The sequence below is a fragment of the Aythya marila genome (genome assembly GCF_965140915.1).
Source record: "Aythya marila genome assembly, chromosome: 1".
In the NCBI taxonomy this organism is placed as follows: domain Eukaryota; kingdom Metazoa; phylum Chordata; class Aves; order Anseriformes; family Anatidae; genus Aythya; species Aythya marila.
In genome coordinates, this window is record NC_139042.1 from 30,119,000 (window position 1) to 30,136,555 (window position 17,556).

Genomic DNA, 17,556 nt, shown 5'->3' on the forward strand with positions numbered 1-17,556 from the left:
AAATGCAACAGATGAAATGGTTAGTGTGGGAATCGCTCGCTTCAGAGTTAGAAGAGCAGCGTATTAGATGGCAGGAAAGAAAAGTTATTTCTTCAGCTTTCTCTTCCAGAACAGAAGAGGAGAAACTTGACATGCTTCCCATTACTCTTCCCCTTATCTTTATAAACCTGACAACTCCACAACTGTTCGCTTTTATTTTCGTAGGGCTTTTTTTTTCCTGCATTTCACAAAGGAACCATAGCACAATTTAAAATAAAATTAAAAAAAAAAAAAAAAAAAAAGCATGTAGTTTCTATTATTCCTAAAAACAGACATGGTTGCCACAAAAAAACATACAACAATACTGCTTATTTGACTTGCAATATAAAAAAGAATTCTTTCCTAAACAAAATAAAACAGAAAAGTTTAGGAAATCTTAATTTGTTTCAGGCAAGTCGTCTATGTATTTTTTTAAATTAGCCTGTTAAACAGCAATAACAACAGATATTCATTTAAAAGATCAGAAGAGGGAAGAGACACTTCTGTGCAGAAACAGAGATTATTTAGCTGTTCTTAAAAACGGACTGGATAAAGAAGTTAGGTGAGCAGCAAAAGGCAGTCAAACGCATTCCATACAAAAATAAAGAACTTGTTAGATACATCTGGAATTGCCCTTTAAAAAAGAACATTTGTTTTGTTGTTTTTTTTTCCTCTCAGAGAAGGTAAGAACAAAGCAAGAGATTAGCACAAGCATACAGGTCATTGCAGGTGAACATAAAATAAACCCAGAACTTTTGCTAGCACATGAAGGGATGACAACGCCATCCCGTTCTGTAGCCAGCAACTGTTTAGTACCTCTAGTTTTCTTAAGGTCCAGGGAAATTTCCTTAATGGTGAAATCAGTGTGGAAAGGAGCAATTTGTTCACGAAGAATCAAAAGGTGTTTTATTAAGAAAAGCTGTCCATCAACCTGGGTCTACAGCACAAGGAAAAAAAAAAATACTCATTACATGTAAAAAGCAACCATTAAATGAAGAACACAATTTCAACACCTTCGCTTTTTTATTAGTTAATTTCCTGCAACAAAATTATTACCAATAATTTTCCAAACAAGCTTTTTACATTAGTCTGTAGTGCCATTAACTGCATTCTAGGATCAACAAGACTCACTTCTGTACTGCTCTGAATATACTGCCCTGCAGAAGCTGACTTTATTCCTATTTCTTAGACCTGGATTATATACAGCTCTTTTTCTAAATGTCCACATTAGGTACAGGTATCCAGTATTTGAAAGACACAAACTTATTCTTCATAAAAGCCAGGAATTATTTCATGTAATTCATATGATTTAGGTTGAAAAATACGAAATTGCAAGGGTGGTTTTTTTTTTGCCATCGTTAAGATGATTTAAAAAAGCCAGAAAGACAGATAATCAAGGTTATTACAGAAACATTAACTTTGCTACTGTGCAAAGGTCTTACGAGGCATTTTTCTCATATCATTAAACACAAAGCTTAGTTAATTTCTATACTGTATGGCAAAGATAGAAAGAATAAACCAAGGCCAGGTTCACACCACCGAGATGATCAGTTTTGCACTGCTTGTTATTTCAGTTATGCTTTATACCACAAGCAGTTTTTAATCTTTCAAGTTCATGGCTCATTGGGGCAAATGAAGGAGGATTAAAGGTGTATTTGCCTTTGCAAGCTGAAAAAGATCTTTCCTTGATATAATGTTAAATGAGAAAGTCAAGAAAATAGGTTTAAATCTACAGTTTTAACAAATGGAAGCGTTCACTAAAAATACATGGTGCACTGGTTTCTTGAGGCTTTTTTTTCTTATATGCAGAATTTCATCAGATAATGTTATATTAACATGCACCAACAGCAAACTGGTACAGATCCTAGTCCCAGGCCAGTCTGTTCAGGGCTCACTGTGGGATCAGTTTCATTCTCTGACCTGATGTACAATGCTGGAATGGATCTGTATAAATCTGAATCATTTACATACCAAACAGTTACATGCTCAAGCGAGAGGAAAATGTGGCTTGAATTTGAATTTCTTTTTAGAGGTGCTACATGTAACAGGTATTTTTCATGAGACACTCAAAACAAATACTTCTAAATAATTCTTCATTTCTAATAGCAACTATTTTGTTTTCATTGCTAAGTATTTATTGCTTATACAAATCCAGCAAGTTTATCCTATCAAGAGTTTTCTTTTTTTTGTTTGTTTTAATAAATTTCACTTCCTGGCTGTTAGGAATTAGTAAATACTACAGTATTTGTATTCAGGAAACTGCAAGAGAAGAAAACCCACACAGGTTTACTCCAATTAAAGTAACACGTAAGGTAAAAATGACTTGATGAAACTGCATCAGATTCTGAACAACACACACGAGATCAAAGCTTTCGATTCATAAATAGTTCTGAGCAGAAAAGACTTATCAAATCTTGCCAGTTAAGTTAATACTTGGAAAGATTTTTGAAAACTCAAAAAAAAAAAAAGAAGCAGGAAAAAAAGAAAAAAAAAAAGATTAACAGGCAAATTGGTAGCAGAATAGACTTCCAGCACTATTTTTATTCAGGCATCACTTGAATGAATTCACATGAGTAATAGCAGCCCGTAAACATGATTGCTGTGATTTGTATTTTACCTTTTCAGATAGGTTTGCACGTTTTAGAATACATTAATCAGCTAGCAATTCCATCAAGTCTGGAATTTGGTCAGAGCCACGTGATTTCACTAAGATTTCAATGGAATTTGGAACGACTACTTCATGGCTTTACATGTACATGGGGAAAAGTTAAAGGAGAAAAACCACCCTATCCCCAAAGCACAGACTCTGACCTTGTTTTTGCTGATAGAATCAGCAGCTCCCAGCAGTGAGTGGATGCAGGCAGATAAGGCCTCTTGCGATAATCCCTGAAACACTGCCCTCTGCAGGAAAGAAGAAATCAGACCAAAAAATAAAACATTAGCAAAGCCTAAACAGAATTTAAGAGTTGTGGCTTGTGAAGGTTATGCTTACCAACACATAAAACTCTAGATTAGTTAGTTACAAACATACTGACAAATGCAATCCAATAGAATAAAGCCTTGATACATAAAAGTTTGTTACAGCACTTAGACTGGATACAGGTCAACACTAAACGTATGCTTGTGTACACCACCATCCAGCTCTGAATTTGTACCTGGGTATTAAACACGTATTAAGTAAGATAGAACACATACAGAGAAACAAAACCATTTACATTACGTTTCTCAGACTTACTAGCTCTGTTAGGTGACAGACAAAAGTCAGACTTTAAAGTGCAAATCTCAAAATACTTGTGAAGTAAATAACACATTTGTTTCTCTTAGACATGAGGATTCCTACTGTCTTAAACTCTGGAAAATTTAAACATTGTTTGGTATGTCAGTTTCCTACTTTTTTAAAGATGTGCAACACAAAAAAACTGGGAACACGTTCAAAACGTAGAAGCAGCAGAGCCAGCATTTTTAAGACCAGAAACATCACCCTGTCTGATGTGCTGAAAAGCACAAAGCAAAAAATATATTCACCCAATGATTTCAGCAATAAGATCATTCTGTATAACTGAGCCTGAGTTTTCTATTCTTTCCTGTTCACTCCTCAGTTTTGGTGTGGTAAATAACTTAAGCATCAGATACTGAAATATCTCCGTAATAGCAAAAGGAATGGATGTACAAACCAGCATTATTTTTTTTTTTCTAATTCTACAAAATTCCAAAATTGTCTTGGAAATAATGACCAAAATTTGTCAGTTCACGTTTTACGTAAAGATATCAGCAAAAAGCCTAATAGGAGATAACAGGGGCCAGTAACTGTCCGTTCCTCTTAGATAAAAACATTCAGAACCGGTGCTATAAGCTTCATAACTTCCCTAAAAATATTAGATAAAGAAATTTTTGCATACGTCTATACATCTGTACAGTTTGGAGAGACACACTAGCGTCCTTCTGACGGTGGGATACCACATCCCATGCAGATCCGCTGGTGAAACCGTGGACTGGTGTCTGGGATTAAGGGATTCCGCTGAACCTATTTAAAAGTAAAATGCACACGTGAAAAACTCATCCATCTGTCCTTTCAACTGCAATATCAACTCACTTCATACTGACTCCACAGTAACATGACATATTGCACCCAAACAGGTTAGCTTTTCTCTTTCTGAGCAGGTCAGAACTAGTTTACTGACGTGTACAGAGCACACACGGCTGTGAAAGACACAATTTTGCTTTCAGCAATGGCCCCGCTCAATCTTTTTTAATGAATTAGTTTTACAGGCATGTCTCTAGTGGCTCCCCCGCCTTAACTCAACAGCTGAAATGGTCAAACAATTACTGAGAGGTGTAGAAGGGAAAAACAAATAGTTAGTGATCATGAAACCACAAGGGATGGTCAGGGAAAAAAAAAAAGGAAGAAAAAAAAAAAAACATTCCATAAATTTTACTTCATGCTTTCTTTTCTGCTGGGGATGATCCTACATGGATTAAAGAGTTGTAGGAAGTGTAGGGTTTGAACATCATGTTAATAACCTCAAAACTGATGGCAAAAACATTTCAGAGAGGCGGGCAGGGGTAGGACTGTGAAAATAAGAAAGCCCACCTCCTGGGTAACCTCTGTAATACCTCTGTATGCTCAAGATGGATTTCCACAACACCTGCCAGACAGAAGCCTTGTATTATTTTTGTTTTCTCCTAAAATTTTGGGAAATAGCTAAGCCAATAGCGTCGTAACTCAGACTGCCATCAGCAACCACTCAAAAAGTAAAAATTTTGACATTTTACCTAATGATGTAAGCATTTGTGTGGTGCTTATTTAGTAAGCGTGGGAACTGTCTAAATTAAATCAGCAATATCTTTCTCCCTTTTGCAAGCATGTATTTATTGTCACTAATTAGAAGGCCCGTAAGACCTCAGCTATCAGGTTGAAGCTACTTTTTAGTTACTTCAGCTACTCCTGCAGGCACTGAAGTGGGAGTGAGGAATTCTGAAGGGCCAATAATCCCGGTTATCTCAGGCACTTATCTTGTAATGGGACGAATTACACCACACAGGTCCCTTCCTCCTCCTGACTGCAGGTGGGGTTTACAGGGCTTGTTAACGCCACACGCTTGGCATGAGGCAAAAGGGACTCTGCTCTTAATAGCATTTGTGGAGTCCAGCTAGAAACAGCCAGAAAGATCTTCGGGAAAACATATGGGACTGTGCGAAACACAACACTACACCATTCTGAACGCTGATAAAATAAAGGAAGAAATCCTTCATGGACCTTAGGGAAAAATTTAAAGGGTTGTAACACTTATCACTGGCATTAAAAGAACTGGGTTTCATGGAATACGCTTCCAGTTCACTGTAATTTACAGGCACACAGTTCACATTTAAAAAGTCAAGGACTGTACCACGAATTATTGTAACAGCTAAAATTACTAACTGATTTCAGTAAGTGGAAAAGCATTCAAAGAAAGAACTTGACTTCCCAGTTAAAGGCACACACAAAAAAAACACTCCTAAATGTTAAAAGCATTAATTTAAGAGACATGCCTGACACCAAAACCACCTTTTTCATTTTAGCACAGCTAACAAACATCACCCTTTAAGCATACATCTTGATGGCAGGGCTACTTTGCAGTAAAGAATACCGAAGCTCCATTTTATTCCAAGAACAATAATTATATACAACTACAAAAATAATTGCTGCAAAGAATTGATTGAGTTGAGGGCACAAGGAAACACCACAGCCACTGAAGGAACAAGAATAAGTTGTTCCTCTTTCGAAAAATAAAATGTTAAGAACTCCAAGACAAAGCTCTCCCCTCAAAATCTTTAGGGAAACAGCCCTTTAAGATATGTGCAAGTTTCTCACTGATGATTCGAGTTAATGCGCACTCTCTGGGAGCTTTATGCGTTCATTTGACAACACGAGATGTATTTCATACCAGATTTCACTAAACTGCAGGACTCAGGATCCTCTAGCCGGACATCTGAAAATGAAGCTTCAGACGGCAGCTTCTTCTGCTCATCTTTTAAGCTCTGTGCAATTTGCTGCAGAGGAAGACACACCACAAAAAAATATATGTATATAGATACAATATATATATTATTTAAGCAGCATTATGTTTTGATTAGAATACAGTAAAGAGCACTAAATTGCAAAAGGAGTCAGCTATACTGACTGTCACCAGTACTTCAAAGAAATGAAAACAAAGTAAAGACAGCGGTTTCCAAAACAGTACATGAAATATTAGAGTACAAACTTAAAAGACTCATGAGCACTGAACTGATCTCTGCAAAGTACTGTTCTTTCCATTTTTGCCTGTCTTAACTGATCTCTAAAGATTAACCAGTCAAGACACCTAGAAAGAGAAACTCAAAATAGAGGAACCCAACTCAACATTTAATTGGATTTCATACAGACCATCTCTATGATGGCTTTATTCCTACGAATGTTACGTGCAGATGGTCCTGAAGTGCTCTCTAGTTTATTCCCTGCAGGAGTTCAAGAAAGAGCTTCCCGCTAATATTACTCAACCCTTGCACGCTTCAACCTTTTGCCACCGCTTGGTCTGCGTCACAGCAACTACAGGCAGGGGGAATGGGCAGAGAACTGCATTAATATTTGAGCAGACCAGCACAAGAAATACTTCTGCCCCATGCTTTTAACATTTTAATAATTAATTTACTCAGACAGAAGGCCTCCCTAAATAGTAAGGTTTTGAGGTTTAAAAGCAATCAAACAGCAAAATGAGTCCCAAACCAGGTAAAAACAGTCTTATGAGGACAAATGAAAAACAGCATACTTTCAACAGCAAACAGTTCTCTGTAGAACGAGCTGTAAAGCACACTTTCTTTCTCTTCCTAACTGAATAGCCAGAGAACGCGTTAGAAAATTGAAAAAGCACTGCTTGATGTTTGTTTAACATCTTTGTTGGTGACAGGGACAGTGGGATCGAGTGCACCCTCAGCACGTTTACCAGTGACACCAAGCTGAGTGGTGTGGACATGCTGGAGGGAAGGGATGCCACCCAGGGGGACCTGGGCCTGTGCGAACCTCATGAGGTTCGACAAGGCCAAGTGCAACGTCCTGCACCTGGGCTGGGGTAAACCCAAGCACAAACACAGGCTGGGCAGAGAATGGATTGAGAGCAGCCCTGAGGAGAAGGACCTGGGGGTGTTGGCTGATGAGAAGCTCACCATGAGCCAGCAGTGTGTGCCTGCAGCCCAGAAACCATCCGTATCCTGGGCTGCACCAAAAGCAGTGTGGCCAGCAGGGTGAGGAAGGGGATTGTCCCCCTCTGCTCTGCTCTCGTGAGACCCCACCTGGAGTGCTGCCTTCAGCTCTGGGGCCCCCAGCACAAGGACATGGACCTGTCAGAAGATGGTCAGCCTGGAGAAGGGAAGGCCACAGGGAGACCTTACAGCAGCCTTCCAGTACCGAAAGGGGGCAAACGGGAAAGCTGGGGAGGGACTCTTTGTCTGGGAGTGGAGTGATAGAATGAGGGGGAATGGCCTTAAACTAAAAGAGGGTAGGGTTTACGTAAGATATTTAGAATAAATTCTTTCCTAGGCGGGTGGTGAGGCCCTGGCACAGGCTGCCCAGAGAAGCTGTGGCTGCCCCATCCCTGGAGGTGCTCAAGGCCAGGCTGGATGGGGCTTTGGGCAACCTGGGCTGGTGGGAGGTGTCCCTGCCCATGGCAGGGGGGTGGAACTGGGTGGGCTTTAAGGTCCCTTCTAACCTAAAACATTCTCAGATTCTATGAAAATAAGGCCTTATGTAAGCAAACAACACAGAAACCCAGCCTAAGGAAGGTATAGCTAACATTAGAAAATTATCACATTTTTTCATTCAGCTATATGCACTCAGATTTAGTAAACATACTGCACTACAAGTACTCATACTGGTAAAACTTCCGACCATGAGCTACCCTGAATGTAGGGATCCCATTTAGCTATGTTTTGTGTGGTGGGCTTCTCAATTACTAGTTTTGCCTCTTCAAAAACTTATTGATCATTGAACTTTCATAGTTAATTTTGTAGACTCCTTGCCCTTTACTATCTTCAGGATTTGTAAATCTTTTCCTAAAAACCTACAAATGCCATTTATAGTCACAAAGGCACAAACTGTAACATAGCAGAAAGTTTTAAACATATATAATGACAAGATTATAGCGATGCAAATTCAGTACTAAGAGGTTTCTCACTGTGTTTGTCTGTTTAGAGGCAAGAATTGAACACAGTAAGATACAGTTCTACAATGTTAATGTCTTCCAGCCCAAAGAAATACACACTTGTATGTGTACATATACGTAAAACACGGAAGCTTTAGAGCTAAGTAATGATCTGATTCCAGAGTCAAACAACAGCTTCTCTACTGACTCATCAGCTGCAATTAAGTCCTATGATTTTCTAAGGACCAGCAGCTGTTCTGGTAGATAATGGGAAGCAGAATGGACCAAAGAAATCTGCATCTTGCCAATCCGGGCTGGAATTATCATTCTTTGCCAGCCCCATCCTTTGACAGCTCCGGAGCCTCGTTATGAAATGAATGGCAACAGCTATTTTGAGGGATTTTTGTGATGCTTAATCCCTTCCAAGTAATGCTACCTTCCAGTTGCATATCAAATACAGATTCCTCTAGCCAAAAAATCAATTTTAAAGTCTTTCATTGGACACTTTTTTAATCTTGTGAGTACTCTCATTCTGAATATTTCATCAATATAGTATCGATCTCTCAAACTAAGTAGTTAGTCTGATTCCTTTCACTAGGACCACTGAGTCAAAGGGCTTGGGATGACTGCTAAAATGGCTGATACTGGGAAGAATTTGAAAAACGCAACTGAAAACCATTGATAATATGTTAAAATATCTATAGGTAAAGCCAAGTCTCCCCATATATCATCTGTGCATAGCATACCAACATTCATGCCAAACACTAGTTGACCAGTAGTTCTGAAAACACACCAGGAGCTAACTGTGCCTGTCTAAAGCTTCTCCTCAACTCCAGCTCCCACTGAAGAACACCAAATACCAGCTACTAGTTTTGAAAGTAAATAAAAATTTACTGTGATGAGAGAAAATTTAGAAGCTTCAGGTTTCAATGAAACCATTAACTGTGAGAACTATCACCAGTTTTATCGAGCATGACATAAAGTGCTTTCTGACATCTAGTTTAGGGTCATAATTTCATCAGCAGGTGCCTCTTCGATAGCGCCAGTAATACTAAATACACCTAAAAACCAGAAAATCCCATCTGCAAAGCACTGTACCACACAAATGTATATACTGCATATAAAAAGAAAACCAAATCAAGGACAATAGAAGCTGATCGGATACCTCCATCATTTCCAACTTGTCAGGATATGCAAGATCCCCCGGAGCAGGTTTGTAGCCTGTGATGTCAGTCTGAATGTAAATGTGTGTCCGATAGACAAGGCGCTCTTGTACATCTTCTAACATCTGCTTGACACCAGCAGCAAACGCACCCAGTTGTTCAGCTTACAAAGAAAAAAAAAGTTAATTTCATTACGTAGCTAGTTTCTAGATGCAGAAGTTTAAGCATCACATTTAGAACCGTTACAAAACTGACTTGCTGCAGAAGGCAGACCATTTTTGGACTAGTGGCATGCAGACAAATTGGTGACAAATGAGGAATTGCTGAACTCCATACTGCAGTCGTTGTAGCTCTCCAAATTTGTATCATGTGTGAAAACACGATCTCCCACTCACAATATCAGACACCATGTCAGAGTTAAGAGTTCTGCTTACTTAAAAGCTGGTCAGAGGGGCATTTCTGCCTGGATACCAGACCTTTGTGCTTTGGTTTTATCATAGCCAATGCCTGCAGTATGACCACGGAGAGCTGACATGCTAACTCACCTACCTACCCAACAGAGCAGATGATCCCAAGCAGCTCAAGTCCAGCTTCACAACTATTGTATCAGCCTGTGTTTAACAGTATTCAATCACTTCTTAAGATTTGCCTAAAGACTATGTTACAATTTTTTTTTCCTTGTTCCCAACTGTGTTACAATCTTTCATGATATTGGCACAGTTCAGAGACAGAGCTACCCTGTTATATACCTGCTACCAAGTCTGATCTCTATTTATCACTTGGTGCAAGGCTAAGACTGTAAAATTATTCCATCACACACAGGTAATGAGAAAGGAAATGAGTCACCAGGTATTTTTGAATTTCAGCCCACTTCTAATAGAACATGGACACTGAACACTTAAAATTCCAAAACCTCTGTCAACTCCACTGCTGAAGTTACAATTTCTAACCTGGGAACCACTCCATTGAGGAAAATGAACAAAAATCAGGTATACACATTGATAAAAGACAAGAAATACAGAAAGCTGTACGAATGCTGCATCAGCAGAGCCAAATGAAGCACTTTATTCATTTGAAAAGACTCATTTATACCAGTCTTGGAGTTTGCCATTTGCTGGGTGAATGGTTGCTTGTATTTGTACAATCTACTGAAAATGGGACTCTAAAACACTGGGATATTAATTTAAGTGAAGATAAAACACAGACCTTTCTATTATTTAAAAAAAAAAAAAAAAAGCCATAATTTATTTAAAATAACCTTACCTCATCTTTGACATGTTTAAGACCCATTAGAGAGAAAAAAAATCTAGGGAGTTTGTTGCCTGTGCACTTGAATAATTTTATCAGTTAGGAAGACAGTTAAAAGCAATTAGATTCCATCTCTGAGTTACCATTGTTCTGGACGTGATCTTCCAGCATCTCGTTTTTAAGGATCCCACAGAGTTCAGACAGTGTCTCTAAGTGGATAACGTGAATGATCATTGGCCGCAGGACATCGTATAGCGAAAGACACAACTTCTCCAAGAGCTCGCTGTGAAGAAAAAATAAAGCACAGCAAAACATTTCAGGATCCCTCGGTTTCAACCTAAAATCTTATCACAAATACTGATTATTTTATGGCAAAGATTTTTTTTTTTAAATGAGTTTGAGAAATCAATGCAAAATGCTATCACAAGAGTCTTAATAAAGGACTGTTTGAAAAACAAGCCCAAGTTCTTACCAAGTCTTCTCAGAGAGGCAAGGTACCCTAAAATAGGGGTACAATTTTGAATTCTAAAAACAAAGAGCACAAACAAGAACAAAAAACCTTGACACCCTCCACACACACACACAAAGACACACAAAAGGGCAGGTACCCCCGGCTGATTCTGTGTAATGAAATGCTCCTGCTAACCTCACATTCATACCCACACTCTCCAGTGAGGACAGGCTCATCTGATTCCATCTACTCAACAGTTCATTAGAACCACGAGCACATGAAGGGGAAATACAGGGGGAAAATCTTGTTGACCTCTACTGTAACTGTTTCCAACATCGCAGGACACACTTCCCAATCTAGCAGAAGTTATGGAATCAGGGCAGTACGAAACACAAAAATTCCACTTCCATTCGTTAAATATTTCTTTCCTGCTCACATAGATGGGTGTCTTGGTTAAGATATGAACAGCAGTCATTCTAGGCATTTTTGCCACTCAGTGACCCCTTCATTAGTCACAGATTATTTGAATGTTCAGATCACGTCAACAGCTTTATCAGCTAGTCTCCCAGTTGGACTAGGAAATACAAAGACTAAGAAAATTTAAGCACTCACAGTGTACTACAGTTAAGAAGTTTACTGCACTGTACACATTTTTTAATTCAATAAGAATCTCTGACAACAGAAACAGGACACTCCAAGTTCCTTTCAGGGTTTGAAAAAAAAAAAAAAAAAAAAAAAAAAAGTGAATGCTCACAGAAAAAAAAAATTAATGTCTCTCATCAAGCTTTCTGTAGCTTTACAAGGAACTTGAAAAAAGACTATCCCACTTTACGCTAAAAGCGGGAACAAAGGAGAAACTTTCATCAGCATCATTAAACAGATCACTCGATTTCACATCTCTTATCAAGACTCTTGCAACTGTATACAGACACCTTACTATTAGTTCTTCACAGTATCTCAGCACTTTAGAAAAAATGAGGTTGTTTATTATGCACTTAAGAAAAACCTAAAAAGGTACTTTTGTACCAAAGGTACAATGTTTCAAATGTATTTGAAACATTTCCCTCAAATATAAGCAAGAAAGGGAAACAGGTTTTGTTTTTTTTTTTTATGACAGGGGATAACTATGTTCCATTGACTCAAAAATAATCAGAAGTTTATTCTCATTCTTGGCATGTAGTGCAACAGTGATAAAACTTCTGTCTGAACAATATTCTGTACTGATTTCAAACAAGGACTTGAAATTTACTTTAGGAGTTGGATTAAACTGGCTCTTAAGTCAACTGAGTTAGGTCTCCTCAAATCCTGAGCACATCTCACATGAGACCTCAGCTTCTCAGTGAACAGTTCCTTCTCAGGGAAGGAAAAAGAAAAGAGCAGCATCACAACTACTGCAACTCTTCGCTCAGACTTCCAACAAAGGAATAAGAGAGCTGGGAGAAGAACTTTATCTTCCCGAGATATATATTTCAAAAGTAACTGTGACCCCTTATCTATGACCCCTTCTCCCATGCTCCTGCTCAGAGGAATACACCTCCATGCTTTGATGAATTTCTTAGGCTTTGGAGTCCATCCGTAAGGTTCAGACATCTTTCAGAACCCTGCAATACGGTGGATTTTTAGCCAGGCTTTGTGTGTCTTTATCAGCTTAATACAAAAACAGCTGTTGGCTCTAAAATTGAAAACTTGTACAGCTACTTCCACAGAAATTGTGTGTCTCTACCTATTTCTGACCATTTACATTACTCAGATTACTACAGAGAATATCAATTATCAGCTTCACTTGAAGGAAGAAACACAAGAACATCAAATTCTGATGTATAAAGGAACCCAAGATATTTTTTTTTTTCACACTGGCTCTTACCAAACCACTTCAATACCACCCTATTTGCCGTATAACGTTGGCTGCTACATCACACAGTAAATTCTATATGCAGGAAAACAAAAACAGCATGTACCACCTACTCCAGTTTTGGTGTTGGTTTTGTGAAGAACTCATTGTAAAGCTGGTGTTCATCCTGGCAGACATGGACCATAAAGGCACAACCACTTCGCACCTGTGTTCAGAGAAATACAAAGGCTTGATTATTAAATGGTTTTCCTTGCATCGATACCAAAGGACATGGATTATATCACCACAGCTGTGATTAAATGGAAGCTTAAAGAAATTGAAAATTGCAATCAACTACAAATCTAAGAAGTTTTTACCAGCCAATTAAAAGCTCATTGTGCAGCTACTGCCCCTTTTTGTTTCTTATGCAATTTAAGTAACCACATCTCGTGCTTCTCTGTAAAGAACCTTTTCTGAGGTTTGTAGCAGAGCAGTTTCTACAGAAGAATCTTTCACAAAACACATTAACTGAAAAAATCACTAAGAACTTCATATGATTCAAAACCACAAACAAAACCTTGTTAACTGTGTGTGTAAATACTTAAATTAAATAAATGCGTTTTACTGAGAGAAAGGGAAAATGAAAATATATTTAAAAAACAAACAAAAATGCAACACATGACCATCTCTGCCTACCAAAGCACAATGATCTCTGTTGTTCTGACTGGTTAATTCTGTAACGGTGCTGGCGATACTGGGACCAAGCAAAAGCTCCCTCTGATCGAGGTAACATTGATGGATTTCATTGAGAACTTGTTGATACCTAGGCCAAACAATCGAGAGATTAGAACACTGACTGCATCCTAACGTTTATTTTCTGGTAAAATAAAAAATTAATTCTAATATCCTCTTTCAAGTCTACACAATTTCAATTTTTAAAACTTTCTTTTGAGTAAATAACATGTTAAACTATTTTAATATAGTAAAGATTTTCAAACCTTAAGAGTTGAAAATAAATTCCATAGATATACTCACTCTGGCATTTTTTCAGATCTTTGCTCTACTTGCTCAATAAGAGTCTAATCAATAAAAAGAAAAAAGTTATTAGCAGTAAATGAGTTTTTCTTATCATTGCACAATAGTTGAGAATTATCTTCTCCCTGGACAGTTAATATGCAGCCCTTGTATTCACACTACCAATAAATTCAAAACCCATTTTCAAAGCTTTATGTCCAACAGTTAACTACCAGTCTACTTACTCTGACTTTGGGAGCAGCTGCTCTGAATTTTACATAAAACAGCGTGAAGGCATTGTCAGAGTTTGGCACAGATGAAGGATCCTGGAAGAAGACGTGAATAATTGGTTAAAATGGAAAATTGTATTTGGCTTCTAGCATCAACCATCTGAGACAATCAGGCTCTAAAACAGGGAACTGGATTTTTACAGTCCTTGACAACTTCCACCTAGAAAGGTGTGCTTGTTTCAGAACTCAGATAAGGCAGATAGAAGAACAAAAGCCACAGTAAAAGCTCCAACCAGCAGTCTCTACAGCAAAAGTAACTTCCAGTAATTACAACATTCTCTGTTTGAGACAACCATTTCTTCTGGACCTGCCACAGTACTGCTGAGTATTGCTCTTTGATCCATGGTACTACAATGGAACAAAATTTCCCTTGCACCTATCAGTCCCAGACCCAGGAAGATAAATTTCAACTCACATTTGAGCTTCAACCAGAAGATCAGGTTTTTAGGTGCTTGCTCCTGTGGCTCCTTACATTATCTCAGTAGACAGCTAAAACTCTAGCACTAAAAATGCCCAGCAGAAGCTGTGACAGAAAATGACATTCCCCTCTCCTTTCTGCTCTGCTAGAATACTGCGTCATGATTATTAACATTTTAATAAGACCAAAAAACCTCCCTACTCACCTTTATGCCTGAACTCCCTGGAGTGAGTGGGAATGAAGCACCTAACTGTTCCCTGTGACTCCTGAACATCGTTGTTAACGTTTTAAAACTGACCAAAAGATATTAGTAAAACCAAGAGGAACGTGTCAGTTATTCTGCAGCTATGCTAAGCACCGCAGACTTATCAGAAAAAGAATTATTTAGATGACCAAAAGCACCCCGAAATTCTTGCTGCAAGATTCTGGTACGGCAGTGGAAGACTCGTGTCAGGAATTCAAATCTTTTGTGCTTTAAAACAGGTTTTATTTTGATTCCTGGCTCCTGCATTCACCCTTCAAATATTCCCCTCAACCTCTCCACGTCTATAACTATTCACCTCCGGAGCTGATCCCCACAGCACCATACTTCTCTTGTGCACCACCCCATTTGTCGACACAGACAGCAGCACGTGCTGTGGCTGACTCAGAGCTGCTGTGCACAAACCAGTTCAGGGAAGCAAGCCTGGCAAGCTGCTTGCTGCCTCGCAGCAGTTTTAACTCAGCTGCTTAGCCATTCCTGGCCTTTGGCAAGTTCATCTGCTTAGTCTCCAACTTCCCTTTCTTTTTTTTTCCTTTTAGATCACCCAGTCTCTGCCAGATTTTGGCTGAAACTTGGCCAATCCACATAAACATTGTGGTACCCATGATAGGACTGGCCTATTTTCACAGAATTATTGACACCTTCCACCCTCAAAATAAAACCAATAGAAGAAAACAGTATAGACTTACAACACACATTTCAGTACAGCTTGAGTCACCACTTACTGATCCCCCTTACCCTTTTCATCAACTGGCTTGTGAGGTTCTGTAGTGTGTTCACAGTGTACGTCTTGATAAGGTGCATAGCTTTAGAAAGGCATTGTTTAAACTTGGTCAAATATACAGGATAGTCTTTAAAATTTGGCTGAAAGAAACAATAAATCCATTTTAAATAAGAACAAAACGCGTCAAAAGCTTATCAAAAGATACTTGTGTAAATTAGCATTTCTGGCTAGCAAAAACTAAAAGCAGTAGTCTATAAAAAACATTGAGTATATTCAATAAAAAATACATATTCTTAAGTATATAAACTGCCATCATTGTTTTCTGACTGTATTTGGCAGACAAAATATTGTAGAGGAAAAAAAAAACAATAGTTTGAATACATAGTCTTGAAACTCACAAATTAACTGGAAGCAATTCAGAATTACTTACATGTGATGAAATATATGCAATACAATCATCAAGCTTAGCCAGCATGGGAATGAATCCTTCACTGTTCACAGACAACGTGGGGGAATTCAGTTTCTTTGGAAAACAAGACAAAGCATCATTGCAACAACCAATGTAACTTAGTTTTAGTGATGTAGTTCAAAAGATTAGTACGCTTTCATTTTCTGAAACTATTACCAGTGAAATAATATACTTACTGTGTTGATGTTTTCCAGCTCATTAAAATAAGAAAGTTTCTGCTGGATGTTTTCAGCCAGGTCAACTAGTTCTGACTGTTAAGAAAAAGCAATAAATTACAGAAAACCAATAACCCAGCAAGTAATTTAAATATGGAAAAAAAAATCAGCCTCCCTTTCCCCAAAATTGAGACATAAAACACTCCCAGCATCTCAGCACGCACTAGTGTTAACTATCTCCAAATAACTTGCACCTAAATAAATACAACAAAATATGCAGAACACAACAGTGCACGCTCTCTGTCTCCCTCTTTCATCAAAGACACATTACTCTTAGAAGTGTCTTTAAAGAGTCTTTTCTGCAGGTCTGTCACCATTCCACAGATACTCCCGCATACAAATAGCAGTGCTGACATCAGTATTTCAGAGAACTCCAAGTCTTGTATTTCAGGACTGGAGCCTTTAAAAGTTCTCCCTTTTCCAGTTTGGAACATCTCAGATCACCCACAAAAATGGAGAACTTTTAAAAGTCAGCACAGAGATGCAGAGATAGTAACTTGGAAGCTGCTTTCTCTTTGAACTTGTAAATCCTGCTTCCCTGTACATCAAAACAGCCCACGCTATCCAGCGAGCATGGAAAAGGTCAAAGGTTTTTGGAACTACATTTTGGTCTTTAGATTATTTTTCTATGAACAAAAATTCCTCAGTATACAAAAATGGCAATTTCAACACTGTAAACATTATTTCTAAATCTCATCTATGTATTTATGAACTTTATTCTATTGATTCATTTGAAATTGGTATTGTTTCTTCCACAAAGATGTAGAGCTACTACAGCAGGTGGGGATGAGGGCAGCACACACCACCAAAAATTTGCTTTGAAGTTTTTGTTTTCAAAAGAGACAAGTACATCTTCTCTACCATCCCTCTTTTACAAGGTAATTCTTTCCTTTACCATTCCTTTAAAGAAATTCTGATTCCACCATGAGTATGTGTTATGTTTCTGCTATTTATTAAAGATAATCATGCCTTGTTTAAAACGAGGCTGTAGTTCATGAGTAAAAGCAAAGACAAAGAGTTTTCTGATTTATCTTTCCCTCTCCTCCCCCTGAAAAGCAACAATGAATTGAGAGTAACTTCGGAGCAGGATATTTTATAATTAGAAGTTACGTGTGATATCATGCCTCAATAACCTTGTATCACTAAAGTTCTGAGGGCTAAGAAAGCTTGCTTGCTTTTATCCCTGTGGGAAAGGGAAAGAGAAAGAGAGTACCTTGGAATTAAGCTAATAACTGGAGAAATTCTTCTCTAAAGCAACCAGCTCAAAATATTTCTGTGACACGAATTATTGATCTCAGTA

The 17,556-nt window shown here is 38.2% G+C and overlaps 1 protein-coding gene across 1 annotated transcript in view; it reads right to left on the reverse strand.

The window, feature by feature from the left end:
• Positions 1–17,556, reverse strand: part of COG3 (component of oligomeric golgi complex 3) — a 29,955-nt gene that overhangs the window by 8,366 nt on the left and 4,033 nt on the right. Inside the window, exons 5-17 of the mRNA XM_082771203.1 lie at positions 16,218–16,292; positions 16,003–16,095; positions 15,587–15,712; positions 14,124–14,204; positions 13,900–13,943; positions 13,561–13,687; positions 12,999–13,090; positions 10,726–10,865; positions 9,337–9,497; positions 5,943–6,048; positions 3,918–4,042; positions 2,830–2,919; positions 835–955 (exon numbers count right to left, since the gene is read on the reverse strand). Of these exons, the coding sequence (XP_082627329.1) occupies positions 835–955; positions 2,830–2,919; positions 3,918–4,042; positions 5,943–6,048; positions 9,337–9,497; positions 10,726–10,865; positions 12,999–13,090; positions 13,561–13,687; positions 13,900–13,943; positions 14,124–14,204; positions 15,587–15,712; positions 16,003–16,095; positions 16,218–16,292 (1,381 nt within the window). The remainder of the gene's footprint in view (positions 1–834; positions 956–2,829; positions 2,920–3,917; positions 4,043–5,942; positions 6,049–9,336; positions 9,498–10,725; positions 10,866–12,998; positions 13,091–13,560; positions 13,688–13,899; positions 13,944–14,123; positions 14,205–15,586; positions 15,713–16,002; positions 16,096–16,217; positions 16,293–17,556) is intronic.